The sequence below is a fragment of the Bos grunniens genome, chromosome 16, assembly GCF_055505025.1.
Source record: "Bos grunniens cultivar Pamir isolate PY7600 chromosome 16, Bosgru_T2T1.0, whole genome shotgun sequence".
Lineage (NCBI taxonomy): Eukaryota > Metazoa > Chordata > Mammalia > Artiodactyla > Bovidae > Bos > Bos grunniens.
In genome coordinates, this window is record NC_141180.1 from 10,613,494 (window position 1) to 10,632,050 (window position 18,557).

The 18,557-nt window shown below is 38.9% G+C and overlaps 1 protein-coding gene across 11 annotated transcripts in view; it reads left to right on the top strand.

Annotated features, from left to right (window-relative positions):
- The window catches only part of RPS6KC1 (ribosomal protein S6 kinase C1), a 204,042-nt gene that overhangs the window by 146,179 nt on the left and 39,306 nt on the right, over positions 1–18,557 (top strand). For all 11 annotated transcript variants that reach the window (XM_086342354.1, XM_086342363.1, XM_086342355.1 and 8 more), the window contains 2 exons: positions 9,580–9,627; positions 10,833–10,965. In XM_086342354.1, coding sequence (XP_086198480.1) covers positions 9,580–9,627; positions 10,833–10,965 — 181 coding nt within the window. The remainder of the gene's footprint in view (positions 1–9,579; positions 9,628–10,832; positions 10,966–18,557) is intronic.

Below are 18,557 nucleotides of genomic sequence, written 5' to 3' on the forward strand. Positions count from 1 at the left end.
GTAGGGCAGGACTAGATTTAGCTATTTGCCTAAGGATGAATAATCCAGGTGTTGGCCAAATGACTTTTAGATGGGAAGTAGAGAAACATCCTTAAAATCCTTTTTATCTTTTCTGATCCTGATATTAGTCTGTCAAAGAAAACAAACTTTGCCAGCCATATTTCAGTGCCCTTTGGAGGAATGAAATAGTGTGAGAATGACTGGTTTTTGAATTTTGAGTACATTACTTGTATTTGCAAATTCTTTTAGCACCACCAAAATATGCTTACTTTCTTTTTTTTAATGTTATGATTCATAATATATTCATAACATTTCTTGGAAGATAAAGTTATTTTGATAATGTTTACCTGTCCTGCCTCTTGAGAAATCTGTATGCAGGTCAGGAAGCAACAGTTAGAACTGGACAGGGAACAACAGACTAGTTCCAAATAGGAAAAGGAGTACATCAAGGCGGTATATTGTCTCCCTACTTATTTAACTTACATGCAGAGTACATCATGAGAAACGCTGGGCTGCAGGAAGCACAAGCTGGAATCAAGATTGCCGGGAGAAATATCAATAACCTCAGATATGCAGATGACACCACCCTTGTGGCAGAAAGTGAAGAACTAAAGAGCCTCTTGATGAGAGTGAAAGAGGAGAGTGAAAAAGTTGGCTTAAAGCTCAACATTCAGAAAACGAAGATCATGGCATCCGGTCCCTTCGCTTCATGGCAAATAGATGGGGAAACAGTGGAAATAGTGGCTGACTTTATTTTTTGGGGCTCCAAAATCACTGCAGATGGTGATTGCAGCCATGAAATTAAAAGACACTTACTCCTTGGAAGGAAAGTTATGACCAACCTAGACAGCATATTGAAAAGTAGAGACATTACTTTGTCAACAAAGGTCCGTGTAGTCAAGGCTGTGGTTTTTCCAGTAGTCATGTATGGATGTGAGAGTTGGACTGTAAAAAAGCTGAGTGCCAAAGAATTGATGCTTTTGAACTGTGGTGTTGGAGAAGACTCTTGAGAGTCCCTTGGACAGCAAGGAGATCCAACCAGTCCATCCTAAAGGAGATCAGTCCTGGGTGTTCATTGGAAGGACTGATGTTGAAGCTGAAACTCCAATACTTTGGCCACCTGACGCGAAGAGCTGACTCATCTGAAAAGACCATGATGCTGGGAAAGATTGAGGGCAGGAGGAGGGGACGACAGAGGATGAGATGGTTGGATGGCATCACTGACTCAATGGACATGGGTTTGGGTGGACTCCGGGAGTTGGTGATGGACAGGGAGGCCTGGCGTGCTGCGGTTCATGGGGTCTCAAAGAGTCGGACATGACTGAGCGACTGAAGTGAAGTGAAGTGAACTGAACTCTATTTTTAGCTCTCACAATGACAAACTATGACCCTTTAAGAAATCATGATTATTATTGAAATTACAAGTGTACAGAGGTATTAACTGTGTTCTCCTGGGACACGCATACATACACTACACTACTGTATTCGGTTGTAGAAACTGTAGATAGTTGTGCTCAACAGGTTGTGTTCAATTTAAATAGAGGGCAGGACAAATGGGCTTCATCATGACAGTTCTTATGGTATATGAATGCTTAATAATGCCCTAGATTTAAATTAATTTATAACTAATTTGCTGTGGAAGTTTGGAAGAATTTTTAAATATCTGGATTAAGATTAGAATGAATTCTAACTAAATATATCTGTTGCCATTTTAAAATTAAGAATTGAAAGATGCTTTATATTCTCTAAAACATATTTTCTATATTGCTTTTTTCTAACTACATTTAAGAAACCAAAATAACCAACCTAGAAATCAAAGATGATGTATAAGAAAATTTCATATTAGTTAATTTCTTTTAAGATGAATATGTCAATTATTCAGTATTCTAATTGAATATAGCCAGGTTTTTGAGTTTCTCTCTTTAATATTTTAAAAGACACCACAATATTATGTTTCTCTATGCAGTATTGTGGTGAATATGATCATTACCTTAAATAAATGACATTTTTCAGTAGCCAGAAATCAGGGTTTTTAATTGCTGTTTTGTGAATTTTATAAAATCTCATCTCAAAGTACTTTGATAATATTTGAATGGTGGGTATGATGGTACACAGAAAATAAATCTTTCAAAGCAAAGTACCTTATTTTATGACTGCCTAAAATATATACTTATACCTTTATTATTATTCATAGATTAATATAACTTCAATTTTATATTTCATTTACCATATGCTTGCTTTGAATAAAATTACAGGAGATTTAAAAAATAACTATCCCCTCTCTTTTAAGGAAAAAATCATCACACTTATTTACTTAAGTAAATGCCATTAGTGGTAGTATTTCTCTTGGCTGTTTGTTCAGCCACTAGAATCCCTTGTGACCTTGGGTATGTATTCGAAGAGGTGACTGATGGTTCGTGATGTTCTAAATTTTCTGGTAGCTTGCCTGTTGCCTGCCTCTGGGTTTGTCATCGCCCTTATGCTGACTTAGGCAGTATTCCTTCAGTCTCTTATCTCCAGGCTTTGATGCATATGTTCTGAAGGTGGCCACAGTGACTTTGGGTAGCAGCAGATGGTGAACCTTCAGGCTGCCACCGGCTATACTGGTGTTAAGTTGGAAAGTTAACGTTTGATGAAGAATCAGTAGTGCATATGAAAGAGCTTTCACTGCTGAAATATCTTTTAATTAAAAAATTAGCATACTCAAACCTTTGCAAATGTGTGGGCATTTAAAGAAGTCTAAGATCAGTTGTTTTCTCCTAGAGAAATTAGTTATTTACCAGCTTAGTTTTGTGTTGCTTGCTTGTCCTAATGTCATTCTTTCCCCCTTGTTCTGCCCCAATTTGTTTATAGTTAAGGCAGATAAGAAAATTAGGTAAACTGAAATGGGATGTTGTGGGGAATTAAATGTGTTTGGATAAACATTTAAACTATATTTTTATTTACGATAATTTAGAATTTAATAACTAGAAAACAATGTGGATCTTGCATGCTCATTGCATATAATCCTAGTAGATCAGTTCTGTTGTTTCCTGCATTTGAAGATATTTCTAGGCTATATAGATGCCTAGAGAACTCAGCCCACTTCAAAATGATATTTCACCTTGCTGTAAGTTGCGTGGTGATGTTTTTGGCTTTGCCATCAATCCACAGAGCAATATCCTTTTGGATTGTTTGTTCACTTACTTCACGATGTTGTGTTATTTTGGAAATTCTAGCAAGAATAAAACACTGATAAGATGCCAAAGAATTTTTTTTCTGTTTCCCGTCAGTCACAAGGGTAATTTTTATGCTTTACTGAAAACAGATCCTTGAACTCTCCATCTTTTAGGATAGAGTTGTAAGTATCCGTGTCAAATGTTGCTCTTCATACTTCAGTTCTTATCAGTGAAACTGAATAAGCACAGGACCATCCAGAACAGACTGGTTTCATGGCATAAGGGCAAGAAGTGCCTCTCCACTGTCTGTTCATGCTGACACTCCTGGTGCTGCAGTTTCTCATGGACAGAAGTGGTAGGCTGAGTATCCTTTGCTTTTTAGTTGCTGGGCGGTGGTACAGGGAACACTGCTAGTTTCTGATGTCCAAGAAAGAGAAAGTTAGACCCCGGTGGGAAGAATTGGAAGAGTTGTTCGTATTAAAGTTCACCAAGTACTCCTTGTTTTCTGGTTGTTGAATTTTTATAAGATATCTCTCTTAAGAATAAGGTATGGAATTCACAGTTAACAGTCAAAATACATTTTGAATATTCTCAGCCTATGAAATGAGATGAGTTTTAGCAATAAGTGTAAGTAACATTTTATTATCATCATGTAGTATTGACAGGGAAAGCAAGGGTTTAGTACTTTAGGTTTGTGACTGTTTCTACAGAAGAATAACATTACCAGTACCTATAATGCTGCCAAGGTGAATTTAATGAATCTACTCATGGTCAAGTGTTGAGAACTATGTTGAGAAAAACTAGCTAACTTGTGTGATTGGGCTTCTCTATTTTCTCTGGCTTCTTTCTTATGTTGATCCCCTTGTTCTCTGGTATATTTATATGTGAATTCTAAGTGGTATCACTTGCACAACTGAAGTCCATTTAGATGACATCCAGACAACACGAATAATACCGTGACAACCGTTAGAGGAAAGGCAGTTTGTGCCAGTATGGCTATCTCTGTAGGCCTTTCTTAAACATTAAAAAAAGAAAAAACAAAAAAACTTTTATTAATTGTTTTGGAGTTCTGTGAAATAAGTGACACCAAAGTAGTGAGAGATGTTCCCTTGGATTACCCAGGTAATCTTTCTTCTTAAAGGAATTGGAGCTGGAGTTAACTCTAGAGGCTTACAGACTTTGAATGTCAGCATTTAAATTAAGTATCTAAAAAAATTCAAAAATAGATGACATATAATCTTCACCGAAGGGAACTTTCTGCACTTCCTCACCACATTCATCATGTCTTTATTGCTGTTTGTCTCTTTTCTTTTCTCCAAATTTATTTTTCATATGCCTAAAAATTAATTGTCATTTGATACTTTTGATATGCTCTCCCACCTCCCCTCTTTCCAGAGGTAGTACCTAGTTAAACCTAGTTAAATGTCAAGTCTTCCCCATTCTAGTTAACAAAATTTACTGATAATCAACTGGAACTTTTCTTGCTACTGTTGTGAAAGGAAAGTAGGCAAGTCTCATTGTGCTGGTGGAATTGAAGAACAGATGAGGCTAATCCTAGAGGGATAAGTTGTTTGCTTTTTTTTTTTCCAGTTAGGAGCAGTGATTCTATATATTACCATGGGCAAAGATGGAGTAATCTCTCCTGTTAGACCATATGCTAATATAGTGCTGATAAGTGAGTGTGAAAAATGAAAGGGAAAAATACATTAATTGTATTCTCTCAATAAGGTATGCCATCCAAGATAATTATTTCATGACAGTTTGAGTTATAGAACTTGTTTTATCATGAAATAAAAGCTGGTTTTAGGAGCCTTTTATTGGAAAGACAATTGTATCAAATTAGTACTAGATTAGATTTTTGTCTTTATAAAGGTGAGCAAACCCATGAGCAGTTTTTAAATTGATGTGTTCTAGTCCACAAATGAACAAATTCTGTTTGAGGGTTAAAGAAGCTATTATTTTGTCCTTTATGCTGACAGCTTCATTACAGATTGGCCTACTGTTGGCATTAAAAAAATGTTTGGCTCCTTATGATCTTTGTGCATGCAACTATAATATTAATGCAGTGCCATAGCACTGTTCATTAAGAAATGACTCTAAATGAGGTTGAAGCGTGTAAATTTGGAAAGATACAGATGTTAAATGCAGTCGTTTCTCTTTGTATACAGCCGTATGGCTAATAATTTCCAAGTGGCTAAAGCTCTTGTTAGCAGGAGTGCTGGTGTGTTAAGAATGGCTCTATAAATAACTTTAAGAACTGAAGTTGAAGGTGCTTCTTTTAAAGACTATTGTTAACTAAACATTATTGCCAAACAGATGGAAAGCATTCACCAGCCTGATGTTTTTAGGTCTAATTATATTATCACCAGCCCTGTACGGCTCAGTTGAAGAGGTGTATCCAGAGGCCAATTTATAATCATTTAGCCAACACCTGTTTGGGAGAAATTGACAGTCAAAGGGCACATTTAAAAAAAATCACATATGTTCTTGTGTTTATTGCCTCAATGTGAACATTGTCTGGTCACAAACAAACTTGGTAGGAGGAGAAAGTAAATGTAAGCAAAGAAGCCCTTCTCAGCCATGTTCATCGATCTTAATTTGGCCTTTTTATCTATTGACTTCATGCTTCATGGCTAAGTGAGACCAGCAAAGAGGTATCACTGCTGATTTATACAGGTACATATTGTCCAGTCGGTTAAGAAGCTTCTGGTAGGGAAAAAGTTATTTCCTTTGTACGGCTTCCATACCTTTTCCCTGGTGAAATGTTTTGGATTGGAATCTGGTGAGTGACTTTAAAAGAGTCACAAACAGATATGAAAACAAATGAGATTTAAGGGACACTGAATGTCTTTACAGGCTCAGTAGATGTTTATTGAGCTCTCCTTTACAGAGATGTGCCTCCTTTTGCACTCATGATATTAATTTGATTGTCAAGGTTCAGGTTCTTTGAATATATTTCCTTGACTTGGAGGTTCAAGATTGGTGGTGAATACAAGTTCCAAGGGAGAGCAGTTTTACCCTATCTGAAAAAGGTTCAAACCTGATAATCCTACTAACTGTTTCATTTTAGTGTTTTTCCTTCTTCTGATATACTTCTCTGTGGAAAGATACGTATATGTTTCCTCCATTTTCTTACCCCCCATTACTAACTCAGAGCAGTTCGCTTCTGTCCCCAGGTCACCGCATAGTGCAGTATTGAAAGTTTCACACGTGTGGGTTTGATCCCTAGTTGGGGAACGAAGATCCCATATGCTGCATGGTGTGATCAAAGAAAAAAGGAAAAAGTATACTTTCCTTATTAGATTGTTGAATGAATTATGTGATTTGATTCTTTAAACCCCGTCACAGTGCCTGCTTGAAGCATTCTAGTAGGATAATTTCTCCTGTCTTTAGCTATTATTTTTAATGGAGAATTCTTAGCTATTCATATACATCTGTAGTCCTGACTTATTTTCTAAACTCCATTCCCACATTGCTATCTACCTTCCAAACTTTTATGCTTAAATTCATTCACATATGTTTAGTGAACAGTTACTTTGGGAGGTGGATAGGTTATGTGTTGCAGGAAATACAGTTTCTGCCCTGTATTAATTTTCTGTTGCTGCATTACAAATTACCACAAACTCTACAGCTTAAAACAACTCACTTTATTATGTCAGAGTTCTCTGGATCAGAGGTCTGACATGAGTTGCATTGGGCTGAAATCAAGGTGCCGGCAGGGCTGCTTTCTTTCCTGGAGACTCTGGGGGAAAACCCACTTTCAAGCTCATTCAGGTTGTTGGCTGTATTCCTTTCTTCGGAGTTGTAGGACTGTGGTTGCTAGCTCTCAGCCAAGGGTTGGTCTTTGTGCCTAAAAGCTGCCTGTTCCTTCCCATGCTTACTGTGAGTTCCTAGAGGTATGTCCAGTGTTTACATGTGGACCTCTGTGTCTTGGAGCCAGCAGTAGCACCTCTCTCTCATACTATGAATCCCTCTGATTTCCCCTTCTGGCATATCAGTTTTGTGCATCATTACAGTTCTGGACCGAGACAGTTCTCTAAGGGTTCATATGATTTGATTGAGCCCACTGAGATAATCCAAGGTAATCTGTTTTAAGGTCTGTATCCTAATTGCATCTGCAGAGTCCTTTTGGCCAATAACATAACATATTCACAAGTTATGGAGATTAAGGTATGAGCATCATTGGCAACTGTTTTTCTGCTTACAACATGCTGATGAAAAGCTTGAAGTCTGGTTGGGATATAGATCAAAGTGACCAAATAAAACCATATTGAAGAGGCTGGTATCGTATACAGCAGGAAAACATAGGAAGACAAGCATCAGTGACATTTGAGCTGAATATGGAAATATGAGTGCTTGTTTGATAAGGGGCTGGGTGAACATTTCAGGGAGAAGAAGCTATAATAGTAACAGCAGTAATAGTACCAAGTGGCTGTACCAAGTACTTTTAAAGATTATCTCACTGAAATTCTCACAAATGGTAGATACTATTATTATCTACCATTATGGGCTTCCCTTGTGGCTCAGCTGGTAAAAGAATCTACCTGCAGTGCGAGATACCTGGGTTCAATCCCTGGGTTGGGAAGATCCCCTGGAGAAGGGAAAGGCTACCCACTCCAGTATTCTGGCCTGGAAAATTCTACAGACAGTCTGTGTGGTCGCAAAGAGTCGGACATGACTAAGCGACTTTCACTTCACTTCACCATTGTATCTTCTACAGATGAAGCTGTAATATCTTCACATATGGAGTGGGAATGGTAAAACTATCTTACTGGGTAATTGAAAGAATTAACAATGATTCCACGTGACTAAAGCATAGCACATAGTAAACACTGAAATCATGGTAGGTGAAGGAGAGTGGAGGGTGGAAAAGAGAAATACTTAGGGGGTAGAATTGACTAGACTTCTAGGTCACTGGTCATGAAGGTGGGGACGGGAGAACTCACAGGACTTAAGGAGCTTTTTGATTTAGGGGGTTTCATGGGTGATAATATTATTTAATACTGTTAAGAGGTGAAACTGGGTTTTGTTTTTAGTGAGAAGAGGGCTTTGGGAAGAGGATAGGAGTTAAGGAGGTATCCGTGGGAGTATTTGTTTGAGATTAGATGGAGTAGAATAGGATCGATGAAGCACTCAGAAGAGGGGTCAAAGATGAAGTTGTTGCTATGACTTCAGATTCATCAGGTCTTAAACAGGTTCCTCATTTTAACTCGCCTGTTTGTTCTCAGCATTCTTTTATTTCCCCAAGCTTGATACCTTCTTTTACCCTTGGCTCCCATCACTGAAGAGGGCAGGAAAGAAGGCCGTGTATACAGTGCTGACAGATTGCTGGGTGTTTACAGATTTCTGTGTGCAAGTTCTCCCGCCACGGCCCATTTCAGACTCTGCTGCTTCATGTGCTTCTCTCTACACTAGAGACGACATGGGGTGCAAAGCCTAAGATACTTACTGTCTGTATCTCTCCAGGAATAGTTTGCCAACCTCTGCTGTAATGTCTCCAAAATGATAAGATCAACATGATATAAAATATGTAAATATCGAATATATTTATAAACTATAAATGTAAATATGGGAGGATAATTCCCTATCTCTGTTCACTCTTTTCATCAAGATGGGTAGGGGGAGTAGGTGGTTTGAGGGGGTGATGTGTGAAATTATGAGGGATCTTGAAGTCATTTTTTGGATGTATGCTTTTTCTCTGAATAAGAAAAGTGACATGATATAACATAATGTTTTAAAAAGAAAACCTGCCTACTATTTTGAGAATAGAGCATAGGACAGCAAAGATGGAAGCAGAGAAATCTGTTGGGAGGCCATTGTTATAATCCGGGTAAATCTTTGTTTTATTCAGGGTAATACCTGTGGAAGGGGTGAGGTGAGTTCAGATTCTGGATCCAGTTTGAAGAGAGAGCTGGCAGGATTTGCTGATGGGAAAAGAGGATTTAAGGATGAGTCCAGGATGGAGAAGTAGCACCAGAGGGTGCCTTGGGTTGAGCCTGAGTTATTGAGATCACATTGTAGCAAGTGGCTACGTGTGAGGTTTTGGGAAGAAAATTGAGACTTCAATTTCTGTAAAACAGTTATTTATTTATTCATTTTTTACTTAGCCACTTAATGTTTCATAAGGAAAAGTTCTTTTTCTAAAATAATTTTTCCTTTTAAGAATTATATTTTAAAATAAATCTAGGAAAACATGGTAGAGTTTCTAAAATATGGCATTTTTAGAAAGGAAATAGCCTTTGGATAAGAGTTTTCACTGTGTGATTTGGTGACTTTAAAAAAAAGCCTATTCACAAATTAGCGGTTTTGGCTGAGTCAGTTTCAGCACTTTCTCCCCAAACCTTTAGTATGGTTTCAAAAAGTTATGAGTTCGTATTTCATTATATTGTAAATAATTTATTACTCATGTCTTTTTTTGTAGGTTTTACTTGTAATGGACACAAGGACAGAACAGACATTTATTTTAAAAGTAAGAATTTTTCTGTTTAATGAGTTTAGAAATATGTTTTCAAATTATGCTTCTGAAAGAAAGTATTTTTTTTCTGGGTGTTTGAATGTTTTTTTTGTGTGTTTACAGTCATCTGGATTCACTTTATTCTGTGTCCTTCCATCACAGTTGATAAATACTCTGTAGCATACATTTAAAAAGAGTGGAGGAAATAATTTGGATAAGTTGAAGGCTCCTTTTATGCTGTTTAAATGTATAGTGTATAATTTAAGTACATCTCTAATATATTTTGCATAATTTATGAAGACCACATGCAATCATACATTTGATTATGATTACAGTTCTTAAGAGCTGAAATTTTACCTTAAAGTCTTTGTTAAAGGTATTTGGAAAAGTGTTATCTACGTCCCTGGCCGTGTCTTTTACCTAAATTCAATTTTGATTCTCTGTATTATTCAATTTGTAATTAAGTGAATAAGGGAAGAACCCCCCCCAAATTTTGTAATTTCAAAATCATATTTGAAGTGGATTTTGATAGTGCAATATTCTAAAAGTATCCTAATTTTAAGCATTTCCTCAGCATCCAGAATTAATGAATTTCAAATTAGTGTTATGTTTTTCTGATATTTTTCCTTTTACTTATCAGCATGGCAGTAGGTCACATTGACATACACTGAAATAAAATTTTCTCTCTGCGTGTACTTTACTGCTGCTATTTCCTCAGGTTTTTAAACCAGGGTGTGACGTGAGGAACTCCACATACCTTGTTCCTTTGGAGAAAACTTAAAATGATCTTCGTATTTTTTTTGGAATAGAATTTCAAAACTGCCTGTTTAATCTCGGAATACCTTTTGTGTCTCAGGAATTTGAATTGATCTCACGATGTCTGCTGCTTTGAAGATACACATAAGTAAAATAAAACTTAAGAAAAGGTCATAGAGAAATAACTGTGTGTCATCCTGATGACTTAGTTTGAGAGCATCTCTAATAAAAACACTGACCCACGTAATTGATTTTAATGGCAGCTTTGTGGCATCTTCAGTGCTCTGGACTCACGCCAGATGCCATCAGCAGAGCCTCCAGGGACCGAGGGGCATAGAGCAGCAGATGAGTGGTTTCTCTGAAGCCCAGAGTAACTCGGATAGATTAGTTTGGTTGATAAACACAGAGCACAGCAGGCTCCAAAGGCAACTGAGGGTACAACTGACCTTTTTGTTCTCTGTCAGGGTCTAAGGAAAAGCAGTGAATACAGCAGGAACAGAAAGACCATCGTCCCCCGCTGTGTGCCCAACATGGTGTGCCTGCACAAGTACATCGTTTCTGAGGAGTCAGTATTTCTTGTGCTGCAGCACGCAGAAGGTTGGTTTGTAGCTTAAATTGTTTATGCACTGAAGCCGAGCACCCTTCTTAGCTTTTTAGTTTCTATAATGTCCTTCTTCCTTCTGTCATTACTTGAGTGGATAAAACATACGAAACACATGTGAGAAACTGTTTCCTATTCCTCTGCTCGCCACCTGCCCCCCCACCCCCGCCCACTTTGAGTTGCGAGGGACAATGAAAGCCCAGGCGAGCAGCAGATTTCATTTGAACCGTAGGAACATTCTTAGATATGCTTAACTGCTTCCTTACTCTGAGGATGGGTCCAGTATGACGAGAACTTTAATGCGGCCGTGTGCTAAGAGGACTAGGTTTTATTTTAGGAATTTCTCTTGTTCTTTGCTGAAAAAGATACATTAATGTTAGATGACAAAATGAAAAGCATCCCCTGAAGAATTAATTAATTACCTCCTTTTTTAGAAGGCGTAGGTATTTGCTTAACGTTTGACATTAACTAGTTATTCTGATCTGGGTTTTTATGAATACAGCCATTGGCATCACATATGGGTACAAAGCAGAGGCGCAGTGCTCTGCCTTCAGACTCTTTATGAGATTTCAGCTCTTAGTAAAGGGAACAGGTGGCAAAAAAAATACTACGTTTTGGTTTGTTTTTGCCCTTTAACACCTGAGTTTAAATAATTAGTCTTCTATTAAAATGAACATAGCATATAAATATAAATGCACAAGATAAACAATTGCCTTTTGGATTTTGAGAGATTTTTTTAAGTGGTAAAGAAAATTACCATGTTTCAAGAAGGTGTTGTTATTATTTTTACGTCACTGAGAATAAAGAACTGTTGTGCTTTAGTAATAGGCATAACATTTGAATTGAATGCATTTTGCTAGGAAAATGAGTCATTGCTTTGTGGAATGAGGTCTCTTATGGTAACTAATGTAAGATTTTTGACAGGGGCAATAAACTATTAATATTGTTTATTATGAAGTACAGCACAAGATAACTACAGATGGAGGGAAGACCTCCATATGTAGTATTTAATAGGAAATTCAGAAGGGGCTCCATGGTCTCTCAGGTATTAAGAGAGTTAATTGCGTGTGTGAATTGGATAACTAATTCACCTTTGTTCAGACATTATAGACAGCTTTTATCTGAGGATACCAGTGCATTACAGACATTATTGAATTAGAGGTCATGTCATCTGATAGCGAAATACAGCCACCTCTGGTGTGGAACAAAATAACTTGCGTAGTAATAATCCATAATAATTTAGAACAAGGTCAGTAGGATGAATGTAATTATAGTCAATATTCTATTACCCAGTGTGGATTATTCATGTTGGAGATAATCTGTGGTAAATTTCCAATCCTGGTTTACCTCTGCTATTTGAGCTTCCTCTTCCTGTTTTTCCTTTTCCTTCTCCAAATACTTAATTTTTTCTTATGCCATCTTATCATTTCTTATACTTCTTAAAGCTCATATTTCAACTGATTTTACCTTGTTACTATAGACGATGTTTATAATCTGCTTTAAAGCCATAGACATGTGGCTTTCAAATTTTTCAGTGTTTTAGATTGTCTTCACCAAATTTCTTTTCCTTTGCTGTTGACCATGCCTGACTTTGAATGATCATATGGAATGGAATTTGTCCTGGATTATTTAAATGGGGGGAAGGTGGGGGGATGGGGGTGGGGAGAGGAGAGAAATTGCTGTTGACAGTTTATTTCAGGTGTTTATTGTTTAATTTTTAAAAGATTTTATAATACAAATAGATTATAGTAGAAATAGGGACTCTGGATTCATTTAATATTCAGCAAATTTATTGAGTATGTACTGTCTATTAGGCTTTTTTTTTCAATGAACAAGACAGGAAAATAAACTTAGATTCTTCTTGTGGAAAGTCAGACAGAAAATGAAAGAGTGATAATATCAGCTAATAATGGGGACTCTACTCATTTCTGGGGTTTCCCAGGTGGTGCTAGTGATAAAGTACTGGCCTGCCAGTGCTGGAGATGCCAGAGACAAGGGTTCAATCCCTGGATCGGGAAGATTCCTTGGAGGAGGGAATGGCAACCCACTCCAGTATTCCTGCCTGGAGAATACCGTGGACAGAGTAGCCTGGCTGGCTGTGGTCCATAGGGTCACAAAATATTGAACACGACTGAAGCGACTTAGCGCTCATTCATACTCATTTTTAACAGAGATCTAATAGAAAGTGACTGGGTGACAATTTTAGTTATTCAAGGAAGGCTACTCTAAAAAAGTGACATTTAGAGGAGTTCTGAATGACAAAAGAAATAACCCTTTGAATGTAAGGCGGAAGCCCGTTCTAATAGGGATCAGTGTGAAAAATCGAAGGCAGAAGTAAACTTGGTTGGTTTGATGAACAAGAATGGAGACCATTCAGTTGGATCTAGCAATCGATGGCTTTGGTGTTACATGAAGCTACGGAAGAAGCAGGCAGGAGCAAGGTAGAGACTTTGGCTTTCATTCAAGGGCATTGGGAAGTGATTGGACATTTTAAGCAGTGACACGATCTGGTTCACATTCAAGAAAATCCCTCTGACTGTTATATGTGGAATGGATTATAGAAAGTCAAGAGGAGACGCAGTGAGCGGGCTAGTAAAATCGCCTGGGCAAGAGATGATGATGGTATGGCCTTCTGGGATACTATGGAGTTGCTTTGAGGGTAATTAATGGGACCCTATGTGGGCTTCCCTGATAGCTCAATTGGTAAAGAATCTACCAGCAATGCAGGAGACCCTGGTTCAGTTCCTCAACCAGGAAGATCCTTTGGAGAAAGGAAAGGCTACCTACTCCAGTATTCTGGCCTAGAGAATTCACAGTCCATGGGATCCAAAGAGTCGGACACGACTGAGCAACTTTCACTTTCACTTTTCACTTTCAGTGGGACCTATGATGGATTTAAAGTTAGGGGGAGGAGAATTTAGGATGCTTTCCTGGATTTGGCATGAGCAGTCAGGTGAACTGGATGGGGGACAGTGTGTTACCTTTTATGTGTCGCTGGTACTTTGTTACCTGTGAAATAGGAGGTTGTGCATTTATCATAAAAATATCACTTTCATATGCATGAGTGGCTATTAATGAAAAAGTAAACATTGAAGAATTGTTTTCTCCATAATATAAATGTTTGAATATTTATGGTTTGGGCTTTAACTTCCCTTTGCTTACAGAACTATTCATTTTCCACACAAGTCTCTTGGACTAATTTTCTTAACATTTTAATTCATTCAATTAGAAATATTTTGGGCACGCTCTGGGCTCTTAGTTTTAACATGCGTGCATGCACGCTAAGTCGCTTCTTAGCGTGTGTCTGACTCTTTTGTGACCCTATGGACTGTAGCCCACCAGGCTCTTCTGTCCATGGTATTCTCCAGGCAAGGACACTGGGGTGGGTTGTCATGCCCTGGGATCTTCCCAACCCAGAGATTGAACCCACGTCTCTTATGCCTTCTGGATTGGCAGGCAGGTTCTTTACCACTAGCGCCACCTGGGAAGCCCTAGTTCTAACATGTGCTGTGCTCACTCACTCAGTTGTGTCCGACGTTTTGCAGCCTCATGGACTGCAGGGTGCCAGGCTCCTCTATCCATGGGGTTCTCCAGGCAAGAGTACTGGAGTGGCTTGTCATGCATGCCCTACTCCAGGGGATCTTCCCAACCCAGGTCTCCTGCATTGCAGGCAGATTCTTTACCATTTGAGCCACCAGAGAAGCCCCAGTTCTAACATGGTAATGAGCAAAACGAAGAATATGTCCTCATGGAGTTAATAGTATAGAGGCAGAGCAGACAATAAGCAAATACATTGGTAAATATATGAGGGAATGCCAGAAGGGTGAGTTGAGGGTTTCTATTTTACATAGAGTGGTCGATCTTATTAAGAAGGGAACATTTGGCAGATGACCTGAGGGAAGTGAGAGAGGGAGCAGATGTGGACGTGGGAGGGAAGAGTATTTTGGCAAAGAGAACAAGCTCATAGGCCTGGAGGCAAGAGTGTATTTGCTGTACAAGAAACAGCAAGGTCAGCGGTGGCTGCAGCAGAATGTGAAGAGTGACAGGAAATGGTCTCGTGGAGGTGGGGACACATGTGGACAGAGCCTCCTCAGACACTTTCAGAACATAGTTTTATTCTGAATGGAGAAGAAGTTACTGGGGCATATTGAGCAGAGAAGTGACAAGGTAGGGATCACTCTGGTTGCTTGGTGAAAAACAGAATCTAGGAGGAAAAATAGAATTTAAGAGGGAGACCACTTTGGAGGTTGTTGAAGTAATCCAGGAGAAGTCAGCGCTGGTGTGGACATAGAGGTGGAGGTGGTGAGAAATGGTTATTAGATTGTGAATGTATTTTGAAGACAGAACTGGCATGGTTCTGCCTTGTATGACTCCATGGATTTGGGCTCAAATAACCGAAAGAATGGTTTCCATTTACTAAGATAAAGAAAGCTCTGGGAAGAGTAAATTTAGAGAGAAAAATGAGATTCGGTGTTGGACATTTGAGTGTGAAAGTGAACGTGTCTGTCTGACTCTTGGCAACCCCTTGGACTGTAGCCCACCAGGCTCCTCTGTCCATGGAGTTCTTCTGGCAAGAATAGTGGAGTGGGTTGCCATTCCCTTCTCTGGAGATCTTCCCAATGCAGGGATCGAACCCAGATCTCCCACATTGCAGGCAGATTCTTTACCATTTGAGCTACCTGGGAAGCCCCTTTTGAGTTTGAGATGCTTATTAAATTAAATTTCTAGGTGGTGTTGAGTAGGCAGTTGGAAATGCCAGACAGGATTTTAGGAGAGGGGGTTAAAACAGGTATTGTTCCTATGAATGGATCTCTTAATTCTGTTTGAAGAAGAAAAGGTGGGAGAAACAAATATATTCAGTCAAGGCTATGTGTGTCATTAAAAACTTTAGGTTCCTAAGATTAGAGATTATGATTCATTGTGTTGACAGATACCTGCACTTACAGGAATGCTTGGCACACAGAAGGTGCTCAGTGTATAACTGTTCAATATTGAGTAAGAAAAGATGAATGATTAGGTTATAAGAAAGTGGAAAAGCATCTGAGCATGAACATACCAATTAGGTGGGGGATAGGAAAGAGTTTCTCCTTAAGATACCTGGGGACCCAAGGGATAAAATTATTCTTATTAGCTAGTTTCTAAAAAATATTATAAAATGAATATAGAAAGAAATTTACGCTAGATGGAAGTCTATAAAATAGAAATGGAAATTCTTCCTTTTTCACTTTGATGCCCAAGAAATGGGAATATTGTCAGAAACTTCCTTTGTATATAAACATACACTCCTCCCTCTTCTTGCCTTTTCGAAAACCAGCTTGAACATCTGGAAGTTCACAGTTCACTTACTGTTGAAGCCTGGCTTGGAGAATTCTGAGCATTACTTTGCTAGCGTGTGAGATGAGTGCAACTGTGTGTTCTTTGAGCATTCTTTGGCATTGCCTTTCTTTGGGATTGGAATGAAAACTGACCTTTTCCAGTCCTGTGGCCACTGCTGAGTTTTTCAAATTTGCTGCCATATTGAATGCAGCCCTTTCACAGCATCATCTTTTAGGATTTGAAATAGTTCAACTGAAATTCCATCATGTCCAGTAGCTTTGTTCGTAGTGATGCTTCCTAAGGCCACTTGACTTCACATTCCAGGATGTCTGGCTCTAGGTGGATGATCACACCATCGTGATTATCTGGATCGTGAAGATATATTTTGTACAGTTCTTCTGTGTATTCTTACCACCTCTTCTTAATATCTTCTGCTTCTGTTAGGTCCCTACCATTTCTGTCCTTTATTGTGCCCATCTTTGCATGAAATGTTCCGTTGGTATCTCTAATTTTCTTGAAGAATTCTCTAGTCTTTCCCATTCTGTTGTTTTCCTCTATTTCTTTGCACTGATCGCTGAGGAAGGCTTTCTTACCTCTCCTTGCTGTTCTTTGGAACTCTGCATTCAAATGGGTATATCTTTTGCTTTTCTCTCTTGGCTCTTTGCTTCTCTTCTTTTCACAACTATTTGTAAGGCCTCCTCAGACAGCCATTTTGCTTTTTTGCATTTCTTTTTCTTGGAGATGGTCTTGATCCCTGTCTCCTGTAGAATGTCACCAACCTCTGTCCATAGTTCTTCAGATCTTCAAGCTGGTTTTAGAAAAGGCAGAGGAACCAGAGATCAAATTCCCAACATCCGTGGGATCATCAAAAAAGCAAGAGAGTTCCAGAAAAACATCTATTTCTGCTTTATTGACTATGCCAAAGCCTTTGACTGTGTGGATCACCACAAACTGGAAAATTCTTCAACAGATGGGAATACCACACCACCTGACCTGTCTCTTGAGAAATCTGTTTGCAGGTCAGGAAGCAACAGTTAGAACTGGCCATGGAACAACAGACTGGTTCCAAATCGGGAAAGGAGTACATCAAGGCTGTATATTGTCACCCTGCTTAAACTTATATGCAGAGTACATCATGAGAAACGCTGGGCTAGTAGAGCAGAAGCTGGAATCAAGATTGCCGGGAGAAATATCAATAACCTCAGATATGCAGATGACACCACCCTTATGGCAGACAGTGAAGAGGAACTCAAAAGCCTCTTGATGAAAGTGGAGAGTGAAAAAGTTGGCTTAAAGCTCAACATTCAGAAAACGAAGATTATGGCATCCGGTCCCATCACTTCATGGGAAATAGATGGGGAAACAGTGGAAAGAGTGTCAGACTTTATTTTTCTGGGCTCCAAAATCACTGCAGATGGTGACTGCAGCCATTAAATTAAAAGACGCTTACTCCTTGGAAGGAAAGTTACGACCAACCCAGATAGCATATTGAAAAGCAGAGACATTGCTTTGCCGACAAAGGTCCCTCTAGTCAAAGCTATGGTTTTTCCAGTAGTCATGTATGGATGTGAGAGTTGGACCATAAAGAAAGCTGAGCGCCGAAGAGTTGATGCTTTTGAACTGTGGTGTTGGAGAAGAGTCTTCAGAGTCCCTTGGACTGCAAGGAGATCTAACGAGTCCATCCTAAAGGAGATCAGTCCTGGGTGTTCTTTGGAAGGACTGATGTTGAAGCTGAAACTCCAATACTTTGGCCACCTGATGCGAAGAACTGACTCATTTGAAGAGACCCTGATGCTGGGAAAGATTGAAGGCAGGAGGAGAAGGCGACGACAGAGGATGAGATGGTTGGATGGCATCACTGACTCAATGGATATGAGTTTGAGTAAACTCTGGGAGTCGGTGATGGACAGGGAGGCCTGGTGTGCTGTAGTCCATGGGATCACAAAGAGTCAGACATGACTGAACTGAACTGAACTGAACTCCCTCTTCATCTTTCTGATATTTAAAAACAAATGGATTTCACATATTGTTCTATAGCTTGCTTTCCCCCTGTCCTAATAGTGTACTTTGATCATCTTTCCTATCAGTGCCTTGTATAGTTGTCTATATCCAGAGAGGCAGTATAGTATAGTCATTGAAAACAAGCATCTTAGAGCCAGACCACATTAGCTTGAAGGTTGGTTCGTAATTTACTAGTGGTGACCTTGCACAAGTCCCTTGGACTGCAAGGAGATCCAACCAGTCCATTCTGAAGGAGATCAGCCCTGCAATT